We start from the raw sequence: 12,505 nt of genomic DNA, 5'->3' as shown, positions 1-12,505 counted from the left end.
GAACATATAAATTATGGTAATTTGACCAATGCCGAAAATCAAATTATCATAATTCGCAAGTTCATAATATTTCACTGATATTTGAAACAAATGTAGCTTGATATTGCCAATGGGATGTGAACTTGTTCTAATTAGGTAACCTTACAATTCAGGTGTAGGAACATGTATTAACTCCTGAAAGGAAATTACATCTTCTTTTAGATGATGCAGGTCGTTCCATTCAAAAAAACGCACTATTATCATTTTAATATGTCCCGTTGAAGCCTGTGATTCCGAACAACCCTGTATGATTAGGGATACGGGATATTGGTAATCCATATCTGAAATTTCACCATTCTAGGATTTCAAGTATCTAAGTGATGAATGTTTAATTGAAGCTATGTTTTGCACAAACACTGAAGTACATCAATTAATTACTCGGCAACCACTAGATATATGATCAAGGAAGTAAATATAAAATAATAATCAAGGGACTACGGCAAACTGTTTATCTAAAATATCTAAGATGTTAGTACTTTTGGATATAAGCGGCAACACTGCAGCACTGAAAATATTTTAGATCAATAGAGCTGTGGTTCCTATTCATGAAAACAAATTTTCAATAAGTACTTTCCATTCTCCATGAAAGTCTAGAAACTGTAGCCCACCCTCTAGCCTGTAGGGTGAAGCTCATCATGAGTACAATTAAACTGAATAAAAATTATTCTCTTCGTTTTCTCACTTAACCTATCTTGATCATACCTGAAACACAAGAGTTTCATCAAAATAAGGATTGCATGTTTTCTTCTTCTGCTTAGACTGAAGATATCTTCTTTCGTCGGGTAGTAGGTGGAGTCTGAAAAAAAAAATAATGAGAATTTTGTTAGAATTAAAAATGATTGCAGATTCAAATGACAACTCACTAAAAACTTATAATAAAAAGACCAGTGGATGCTGTTATATGAGATTTTTATTGGTTATTCTGAAAGAAATATTTCTCTAAACCTAAACCCTCATAAAAACCTATTTCAATATCAGGAGAGAATTATGAATATCTTTCATTCAGAGTTCGATCATTCCTCACTGAAAATGCCCAGACGTTCGGAGATTATGAGAGCATATAATTCCTTGCATTCATCGGAAAAAAATACTCCATCCCAATGCGGGGTATTTTCCAGAACATAAAAAAAATAATTGATCACGTTTTTCATAGAAATTTATCCAGCAAACGTTTTTCAATTCGTGTTGAATTACCACACAAAAGAAAATTATTCGGCATTTTCCATTCACATTTCGATTCACAACAATTTCATTCTGCCATCATAATGTAACCAAATGCTTCTGCTAATTGCTTTGCAGTTTGAACTTCATAGAATATTGTCATTTCAATATGAAATAAATAATTTTGATCGGAAAAATTTACTACAAATAGAGAAAAGAGGAAAAAATAGTTTTTCTAAAAGCTTACCAACATTATTATAAGCATTCGTTTTCACTTATTTTTGATATCTAGTTAAAATTAACACTGAAAACGTTTTCAAATTTGAACGAAAAACCAAATACTGATGCTAAAACGAACCTATTGTGTTAGACCAAATAAAACTCCTTCAGATAACAAACTCACAAAAGCTATCAGAATTAGAAAAGACGATTTATTGATTTTTTCACTTACCTAACAAAAGGATCACAGCTGTTAACAGTACCCACAGTTCGTGAAGGAAGGTTTTTTGCCTTCAGGAGTGAAACAAGCAGTTTTTCTGTCGACGGTTCGTAGCGTAGAGAAAACCATAAACGTCCTATATGTCCTTCTGGCCACTGAATTTCGTCCAAATCCAGTGTGCTCTTGTAGAGAGCCGGTTCTATGATTCCTAAACCATAACAGCCTACAAAAAAGTCATAAAGTAAGTATATTTTGTGTTTTGATCTTTAAACATAAAAACATTACTTATTGTTATACTTATATAGTTATATTCTGAATCTAAATTTCATAACTCTGAAATCTAAATGGCCTGAACTTTTCTGTGGGAATCACTGGCAGATTGAAAATGTTTTTCAGAAAGAGAGTTGCATTCTGATGGAACATCGAAAATATTAATCACATCTCAAAAATACGGAAAGCAGAGATATTGATTGTAGGAAGAATTGCCGAAACGCTTGATAATAAATCTTCATTCAACAAGTTGAATTGGAAGTTAGGCTTACTGGAATAATAGAGACCCTAAAGTTGGTTTTTGGCGGTATAGTTGAACTTTTTGTGTTCTTCTTGTTTGTGACTCATTTGTATTTTAACTCTCCATATGTGTTTTTTTATGGTATAGTTATATAGATTATTTATTGAAACAATATCGACTATTTGAAACTCTAGGTGGGAGGTGAGCGTAATCTTCATGCCACCCTTCTCAGACCTGTCGATGGTAGAAGTAACACTTCACTCATTAAGCCCAGGTCTAACCAATAAAAACACAATTTTTCTTTAAAATTCGACTTCATTCTTCAAGACATTCACTTTTTAGGGTGAAAGATGTGGGTACCCAACGCTCCTCTGAATTATCAATACCTTGCCAGCTGATGTTCGAGATTTTGATAGCTTTGGGTGGCCTTCACCGTCTGCTTCCAGCTCAGCTGACGCTCTCCTTGACTCAAGAGAGTAGTGACGAATCTATGTTTCATCTACTATCGAATAAAGACGCAAAAACTCCTGTTAATTTTTTTAAATAGCTCCAAACACTATTTGGAAACTATGCATTGTTGCTTTTAATCAGCGATGAGCAAGAGCACCACCCATTTTCAGCAAAACTTTCTCATGGAGAAATGTTCACGAAAAAGTGAAAACCCTTCTCTATGATATCTTCAAATTCACCGCTATTTCATGCTACTTCAATTTATTTACGACCGCTCAAAACCATTTCAAGCAACGTTATTTCCTCATTGTCTCAGAAGTTTTGAACCAATTTCCAATTTACGAAAAAGTTCAAATGAAAAAAAAAATATCGGAAATTGTCTTTAAACCATTCAATTTCGAAAATCGGTCGAATTTGTAGATGAATTTTTATTTGGAAAAACGGGTTTTCCTTTATAACTTTCCATGCCTGTGTTTGATAGTTCTTCCGATATCTGGAGGGCCCGTGAAAAACATATTGATGGGTCATTTTTTAATTTTGCTCGAAGAATTATGTAATCACAAAATCCATCGACCCGCTTACGTGAACCAATTTATACAACATTTCAATTTATGTTATATTTGTTATAAGGAAGAAGATTTAGAATACAGAGAGCTATTTTGAGTAATTTAGAAGTATAAAAATGATATTTCTTATCTGTGATGTCCAAACATTGAGACATATTCGGTTGTTTACTATGTTATATACACTCGCAGTGACTCTTGCTAGTTCAGCAAAGTCACCCATCACACGCTGAAATTGTCAGTTCACGTTAGAATACTGAAGCTTAAAGTTTATTTCCTTCAGGCAAAGTCCTCCGCTATAGAAATGGAAACTGTATTTGCACGAACCTATTTACTACAGAATCATTATTTTGTTGTGAGTTTTCACACGTTCAGCTGCAGATAAACGATCGATATTGTTAAATGGCTTCAACTGAACAAATGATCATTCGGGTGACAATTCTGTTTGACATATGCCATTAAAACAGGGCTGTGAAATCCGGACATGGGCATTCGGTTGTTTACTATATTATATACACTTGCAGTGACTCTTTGCTAGTTCAGCAAAGTCACCCATCACACGCTGAAATTGTCAGTTAACGTTAGAATGCTGAAGCTTTAAGTTTATTTCTTTTCAGGAAAAGTCCTCCGCTATAGAAATGGAAGCTGTATTTGCACGAAACCTATTCACTACAGAATCATAATTTATTTGTGAGTTTTCACACGTTCAGCTGCAGATAAGCGATCGATATTGTTAAATGTTTTCAACTGAACAAATGACCATTCGGATGACAATTCTGTTTGACATATGCCATTAAAACAGGGCTGTGAAATCCGGACATCGACATTCGGTTGTTTACTATATTATATACACTTGCAGTGACTCTTTGCTAGTTCAGCAAAGTCACCCATCACACGCTGAAATTGTCAGTTCACGTTAAAATACTGAAGCTTTAAGTTTACTTCCTTTCAGGCAAAGTCCTCCGCTATAGAAATGAAAGCTGTATTTCCACGAAACCTATTTACTACAGAATCAGTATTTTGTTGTGAGTTTTCACACTTTCAGCTTCAGATAAACGATCGATATTGTTAAATGGATTCAACTGAACAAATGACCATTCGGATGACAATTCTGTTTGACATATGCCATTAAAACAGGGGTGTAAAATCCGGACATCGGCATTCGGTTGTTTACTATATTATATACACTTGCAATGAATCTTTGCTAGTTCAGCAAAGTCACCCATCACACGCTGAAATTGTCAGTTGACGTTAGAATACTGAAGCTTTGAGTTTATTTCCTTCAGGCAAAGTCCTCCGCTATAGAAATGGAAACTGTATTTACACGAAACCTATTTACTACAGAATCATTATTTTGTTGTGAGTTTTCACACGTTCAGCTTGAGATAAACGATCGATATTATTGAATGGCTTCAACTAAACAAATGACCATTCGGATGACAATTCTGTTTGACATATGCCATTAAAACAGGGCTGTGAAATCCGGAGCTCGGCATTCGGTTGTTTACTATAATAGAATAGAATAGAGTTTATTTAGTACAAATACAAAATAAACTACAGAAAATAAAGCTGTGAGTTATTCACCCTGAGGTTACAACTGTGTACAGCATTCAAATTATTATTTATTCCCTATTTTACGGTAACAAAAAAAAAACTGAAAAACCAGCAACTATACATAATAAATGATAAATAAGTTTCAACTCTAAGTGATCCCTCTCTCAGCCGGTATAGGTACGTCTCTTCATCAGTTTTATCTTGTCTTCATCGGTGACTCTTTCTTCTCGGTTTTTTTCCCCTGTCGTCTTTAGCGTGTATTTTTTCTCTTCATCTTTTCTCCCTTATTTTTTTTCTCCTTCTTTAATAATATATACACTTGCAGTGACTCTTTACTAGTTCAGCAAAGTCACCCATCACACGCCGAAATTGTCAGTTCACGTTAGAATACTGATGCTTTAAGTTTATTTCCTTTCAGGCAAAATCTTCCGCTATAGAAATGGAAGCTGTATTAGCACGAAACCTTATTTTGTTGTACGTTTTGACAAGTTCAGCTGCAGAGAAACGATAGATATTGTTAAATGGCTAATCTTCAACTAAACAAATGACCATTCGGATGACAATTCTGTTTGACATTTGTCATTAGAACAGGGCTGTGAAATCAAGGCCACGGCATGAAAAACCCAGTGTTAACCAGTGGTGAAGCTATTATTATTATTAAGACTCTTCTTTTGTGTCCATAATTGACTTGCAACGTCACTGTTTTTCAAACATTCAAAAAATCGCAAAAATATTCGAAATGAGAAGTCGAAATGTAGTTACCTTAACAAACTCAATTAATCTTGACGTTTAAATCCAAACGCCAAAATATTTTTAAACCTATTATTACACTTCGTTTTTACTAAGTTAATACACTAAAAACCTCTTCCTAACAAAAGTGAAACTATCATAAATGCCTTATAGGTGACTGAATAAGAGAATTCATTCTAGAAAAATTCAAGTAAAATACATGATTGGATTTAGGATGCAACCTTGGAACCAAAAAATTTACAGATGCAAGAAGATCAGGGCAATCAAGGTTACCATGTGAAAGGTTGTGAAAAAACTTCAGGGATAATAGCTTAATAGTTATTTCAAAATGCACGACCCCTAACCTATCCAACAAAATGATCTGATCGAGGCCCTTCACTGGGTAAATACCATCCTCCCTCCAAAGGAAATGTTTCCCAAATACCCCTAAATGTGTCGCCCATAATAAGCTATATTTGAGTAAATTCCCAAGTATTTTTTCATGATCCATTCAATCGGCGATTTCACAAGCTCCATCTGGATCGTATTCGAAATATTCATTAAATGCAAAATTTATATTGAGCCTATCAAAGTAGTCGTATAAAATTTATGCAACTTCATTTCTATAGCTACCTTTTGAATGGACTATGAAAATTAGGTAGCCTTTTCTCGTGAAAAGCCTGAATATTCTGTAAAACCACTTCCCGCATGAAGCTGAACCCATATTTCATTCTTACAGCCCATAAAATACAGCCAATTTTTATTTCTGAAATAATCCTCTCCCGTCAAAATGAGAGTGCGCTGGAATTTCACAGTTTGTTAGGAAAAACCAGGATTGGTAGATAAATCGTACAACGATTGGATGTAAAATATTCGAAGGGGACTGTCATATGTCAGAAAAATATGGGGGTATTGCGGGGATGAATTTCCATTTGTAATCTTGGTGGAAAATTGGGTTGTTTTCCTGATTTAGAGTTTTACAGGCTTGTCTTGGAATCAGAGTGATATCTTGTCGAAATATCTACAGTACCTGAATTCTGGCCTAAAAAGGCTCAGACGATTAAATAAGACTGGATAACTGTCAGAGAAGGGTACCGAAATGTCTTAATCGAATACAGTTATTGGAAAGACTTAAACCTACTTACCCTTAAAATGGGTAAATTGTGTATATACAATGTGTCGTAATATATGTTCATATTAATATATTTGTTATCTTAGTTTTTCATTTTGAGCATTTGTTTACCATGTTTTATTTCAATACTTCCTCTGCAGTTTCATCTATACATTTTGTAGTTTTTTTTATACCTTCTCCTAAATTGTATCTATTTTTTCTGTTATTTCATTTGAATTTTTTTGTTTCCGCCTGTATTAACCTGTTTTCTGTATCTCTTTAATGGCTAGTGGTATAAGCAGTCGATGCCAAAAATTCTCAAAAAAAATATGCTGGTCAAGTATTGCTAATATTCATAATAAAATAAAAGTCATATCAACTGGATGTACCACTGTGAGGGTCTGGCTTCGAAGTTGCACTCTTTCTATTATATGTTTAGAAACTTAAGGCTGGTGATGGATGTTGACCTGCTTGTGAGTATCTATTACACTCAGGTGGAATCTCGTCTCCGATATGGAATCTGCTTGTGGGGCATCTCAACCAGATCAAAGGATGTATTTGTTGCACAGAAGGCAATTTTGAGGTGCATTTTTAACATCCCTAGGAGAGAAACCTGCACACTGGCTTCCAGGTCCGGCAATTTCGGAAATTTCGTTTTATATTTATTGCAATATAAGCTCTTCCAAACGTAATGAAGATATTCATAACATGAATACACGCCGAAAAGGATTGATTCCCACCCAGGTTGCAAAATACAGGATTGCTTAGAATGCATCTAACTAACTAGTACCACGTATTTTCAATCATTCATCTGAAAATATTAGGTCCAGAACGTTTTTTATATTGAGCATTTTTTTTTAACTGTCCTCTACAGTTAAATAATTTTTGTATGTATATAATTACAGGATTCCATCCCGTTCTGATCAATTGACGTAATATTGTATTGTTCATTTAGATTCACATATCAATGTGCTGCATTTTGCTCACACCAGCATAATGTAGGTGGTTCGACGCGTGGCGTCAATTAAGATAAGAAAATATAATGTTATAAATAGGAGACAATATGTTATTGTCAGTCAGCTTTAGAATCATCTTAGATTCATCCTATTGTTCATTTCCATATTTCCTTGTAAATAAATTCGTTTTTAAAAACGTGGTTTTCTCAACGAAAAACATAATTATATACATATATAATTGTTTTTGATTTCTATGGTGAAGTTTTGTTGATATTTCTATTTTTTAGAATTTTGACGTTTCCGATACAATGTTATAATTGTCTTATGGAAAATAAAGATTCTGATTCGATCTGATTTGATAGATTTTTTGTTAAAAAATTTTCCACCGAAAATTCCTCGGTCATTGACGAATGTCACATAATTTTATGACAAATTTTTGAAGCTCGTATCTTGGTTACAGTCCGAAGCCGAAGGCTGAGGGTAACGAGCTTCCGATTGTCATAAAATGATCTCGTCTATTACTATCAAAGACCTAGGGATATTACTACTGAAAAGAGATTGAAAACATTGACTTACTGAAAGAATTGGATCGTTGATTATGCGTTGTAGGTAGAAGCAAACACTCAGTATCCACATCTGACTCCTCAACACAAGGCTCGTTCAGGTTTCCCATGGAGGAACTCCTCAAGGGAGGAAGACTAAAATGAATTTCTTTCGTTCTGGAAGATAAAACACGATGATGATGAAATAAGTGGTATGTCAATGGCGGTGCCATCTGTACTCCAAGTTCTGGACGTATTAAGTGAGTGACATGTTAGTCTAGGGAGAACTGATGGTTTGCAAATCGACAAATCTCCACTAAGTAAATAGACATCTTGAATGAAAAACTTCAGATATTCCCTTTGCTTTATTTTTCTCTTATTTTAAAAATATATTTTTGTTTTATTACACCCTATTAATATATTATCCCCAGTTTCATAGCATCCTTTATACTGAGCAGTTAATGATACACACTTTGTGGTGATTTATATTTCATTCTAAAAACATAACGCATCTTGTTATATTGCAACTTCTTCAGATATTTTGAAACAACTGGCTCAAAGATTGCAAATTACATAGGGTACAAAATCGTTATTTCATTGCCATTGGAAAAATCCACTGGACCACAATTGAATAAACTCAACAGAGGTAAATAAATCGGATAACATTGTCTGGTCATTGAGGCAGTCAATCTACTTTGCTGCTGAGTTGAACATATTTTTTTTTTTTTTGATTATTTATAATGATATATGTAGGATATTGTATTTGCAATTTTTTTTTTGATGTTTATAGTGAATAAACATTATATTATATATTCATTACAATTCCCACAATATTTTTATTTTGCCAGAAATCACAATTGTTGGAATGGTTAGTTGCTATGGAAATGAATATGTTCATTATAATTATAATTTAACAACTTATGGAATATCTGACAGTTTTTTGGAAAAATATGAGGGGGTGGGAAAAAATATTGATTGTCAGAAAATGTTTTATTCCCATTGAGAAAAATCATTTTGATGCTAAGGCAGGTAGGTCTTTGCTGTCTAGATAGAAAAAGTGATACTTTGCTGATTGATATGTGTCTGCAAAATTAATATTTGCTGTCAGTCGGAGAAAAAGTTTTTTTTCGAAAAAACCTTTTTTATTCTCGATTCTGCCAATATGTAGAATTATAAGACTGAGGTTAGGATCAAAAATGAACAAGGTGTTAATGAGAAGATCCTGAAGATGAATTGGAGTTGTACAGTGCATCCCATTTTGGATGAGACAGCCAGGTTTTTCGCTTGTTATTTAAGATAGAGCCTTGCGGTTTTCACGTTCCTGTCCTACTTTTTCGTGAAACTCAAGTTGGTCTAATCAGATTTTGCATAACTGTTTCCGTTCAAGAGATACAGGGTGATTTTGGAAATTGATATTTTTCGGACCCCCTCTTTATCTCCGAAGTTATTAGAAATAATGCTGAGGTGAAAACTACGTCTGAATCAGAATTTGGCGTAGAATCCAGTGGCGTACTCAATTTTTTTTTCGGGGTATGGTTTTGAAGATTCAACACAAACCTATATTTTTTTTAATGGAACACCCTATATATCATTACTTCGTTGAATTCGTCATTTTTTTTTCCTTCAAAATGATGCATAATACTATGTAGGTAGGATGTTCAGAAATGTTAAAAAGGTTTGTGTTGAATCTTCAAAATCATACCCAAAAAAAAAAAAAAATTGAGTACGCCACTGGATTCTACGCAGAATTCTGATTCACACGTAGTTTTTACCTCAGCATTATTTCCAATAACTTCGGAGATAAAGGAGGGTTCCGAGAAGTATCAATTTCCAAAATCATCCTGTATCTCTTGAACGGAAACAGTTATGCAAAATCTGATTAGACCAACTTGAGTTTCACGAAAAAGTAGGACAGGAACGTGAAAACCGCAACGAAAATGAAAAAGGTTTTTCGAAAAGAAATATTTCTGCAGAAATCTTAAGAAAAATGTAAGTGCGTCGCAACCATTTTTTCCATAAGAATCTCAATAACCCATGAATCGTTCAGTTCATAGGTACCCAAGTTATGGCATATAACTGAAAATTTCAACAAATGAACTATCGAATATTGCAAAAATATACTGGGTTTTTATACCGGTCTTTTTTCGGTACAATCGGAAGTTGTAGGCGTTCGAAAATATTTCAGGTGGAAAGATCATCGTCCCAAACCCCAATATGCAAATTTTCAGCAAAAAATTCTCATCAGTTTTCCATAAACGTCTAATAGACCATCGCGGTGAATCGCCCGGTAAAACATCAAATAGTTGAACGTCTAAAAATTCTTTCTCCATAAATTACACCTGAGCTCAGAATAAACGGAGAAAATCCTCATAAACTTCTTTTTAAGCTAGATATCGAAGAGCTTCATAAATATGCCATTTCCGTGTTTATCTACGAACAATGGAAATCGAATATAAATAAAATCCGGAATACTTACAGAAAATGCGCAGTATTTCCTTGGCTCGATGGGTAAACTAGAATTGATCCGGATTTTTCATCGTTCTTGCTACGTCTTCTTTTTATGAACAGGAGGGTCGCTATGAGGAGGAATATGAGAATGCAGGATCCGACAACAATTGAAGAGTAGATTATTTCTGCAAAAAAGGGATTTGTTTACATGAAATTCGGAGTATGTACACTTTTCAGATTGGAAGCTCAATGATTAAGGATTTGCCATGAATAGATGCGATAAAGTTCAGGTGGGTCTTTCATATAACCTTTTTTTTGGGAACCCCTGAAGGTAATTTTTATTTTTTTTTCTTAAAAATGAAGAAATTCACTACTATGAAATTGAGCTGATATTTCATGCGGGCAAGACAGCATTCAAAAAATAGTGGTGTTCGTCTATGGTTCCAAGAGGTAAAAAAAGCCACCCCTCAATCTTGGTTCGCAATAACTTTTTCTATATTCTTATTTTATCTTAAAAAAATAATATTGGAGATACTGACCAATTCTCAACGAATTAGGTCTCTTGTAATTTTGTACAACAAGAAGTGTATCTATATTCCATGAAAAAGTTGATTGTATTCATTGATGCATATTTTTTAAACAATTAAGAGAAACTTTGATACAATGAAAAGTCATTCATCATACTGATGAATTGTTTTTCTGAATAATACTCTGATGTGACCAGAAATCATAACTTCAAAAGTTCTACGTAAATGACCACACTCAATAGAATATTGCTCAGAAAAAAGGTTGAACACCTTACATTTTAAATCTCGCTCCAGCTTAGAAAACGAGGTATATGTCATAAGGCAAAAATGATTCTCCCAGTGTCATCTACCCAACTATATATGTTTGTCCAGTTTATGATGAAACATCCTGTATATAACAAAAAATAAAGTATCTGAGTAAGGTATTAGATCAGACTACAATTAAGAAAAATTGCTGAAATAGGCCGAAGGGTTAAAAAAGAAGAATCTATAAATGCCATGTAGATTTTTTTTGTTTCTCTTATGGTGCCAGTGTGTATATAAGACACTCTCGCATAAGATTTACTTAGGGACGAGTACCTAGAGTCATGATCAATAAAGTTTGTAGTATTGAGCAAAGTTAGTCTATATACACTGATCAACAATTGCTAGGGATCACTTATGAACTTCTCTTCATTTGTATTTTTTTCAAGTTATCTCGTGAATATCTGTACATTATATGTTATCTAAGGAAAAAGTAAGATGTTTTGAGTTGATTATATCAAAGTCTTCCTCACTTCATCGGCTCTTGTTCACAAAATCGATTATTATCTGTAGGCTGTTACAGGTGGAGTGAAAAGCAATGTGGTATTTGTTATTAAATCTGTTTTTTTCTCTCGTTCAAACACATAAGGTGACAATAATTGAAGAAATGAGAACAATATCAGCTTATCAGTCATGCCGAGAAGACGTTTGGCTCCTGTGCAACTGGACCAAATCATACGGTGGATACAGGAAGGTTTGTCCCAGCGAGAAGTGTCCCGGCGGTTGAATGTTTCGCAAAGTGTCGTGAGTCGGGCTTGGAATAGGTTCATCCAAAACTACTCAGTAGCTTATGTTCATGCGGAGGTCGGCAGCGCAGTACAACAGCTGCCCAAGATCGTCTTTTGATCCTCAATGCTAGGAGAAATCCCACTTACCCGGCGTCGCGGCTCAATAGATCACTGAGAGTTGCAACAGGAGTTCTAATTTCGAACCAGACTGTAAGACGACGACTACATGTACGTGGTTTGAGAGCACGTAGGAGGGTACAACATCCCCGTTTGAATAGGGAACACCGGGTTCATCGACGGCAATGGGCTGAGGAGCACCTCAATTGGACACTTGAAGATTGGAGCCGATGTTTATTTACGGATGAGTCTAGATTTCGTTTGGTCAACTCCGATGGACGTATTCTTGCTTGGAGGGAAAGAGGTCGAAGGTATGCAGAACAGTTT

The 12,505-nt window shown here is 34.5% G+C and overlaps 1 protein-coding gene across 2 annotated transcripts in view; it reads right to left on the bottom strand.

Moving 5' to 3' along the window:
- Positions 1–12,505, bottom strand: part of LOC123682977 (synaptotagmin-15-like) — a 187,664-nt gene that overhangs the window by 68,447 nt on the left and 106,712 nt on the right. For both annotated transcript variants that reach the window (XM_045621836.1, XM_045621837.1), the window contains exons 3-6: positions 10,532–10,688; positions 8,090–8,232; positions 1,652–1,862; positions 742–835 (exon numbers count right to left, since the gene is read on the bottom strand). In XM_045621836.1, the coding sequence (XP_045477792.1) occupies positions 742–835; positions 1,652–1,862; positions 8,090–8,232; positions 10,532–10,688 (605 nt within the window). The remainder of the gene's footprint in view (positions 1–741; positions 836–1,651; positions 1,863–8,089; positions 8,233–10,531; positions 10,689–12,505) is intronic.

Source organism: Harmonia axyridis, chromosome 6 (assembly GCF_914767665.1).
Source record: "Harmonia axyridis chromosome 6, icHarAxyr1.1, whole genome shotgun sequence".
NCBI classification, from domain to species: Eukaryota; Metazoa; Arthropoda; class Insecta; order Coleoptera; family Coccinellidae; genus Harmonia; species Harmonia axyridis.
This window is presented reverse-complemented; position numbering and strand designations above follow the sequence as displayed.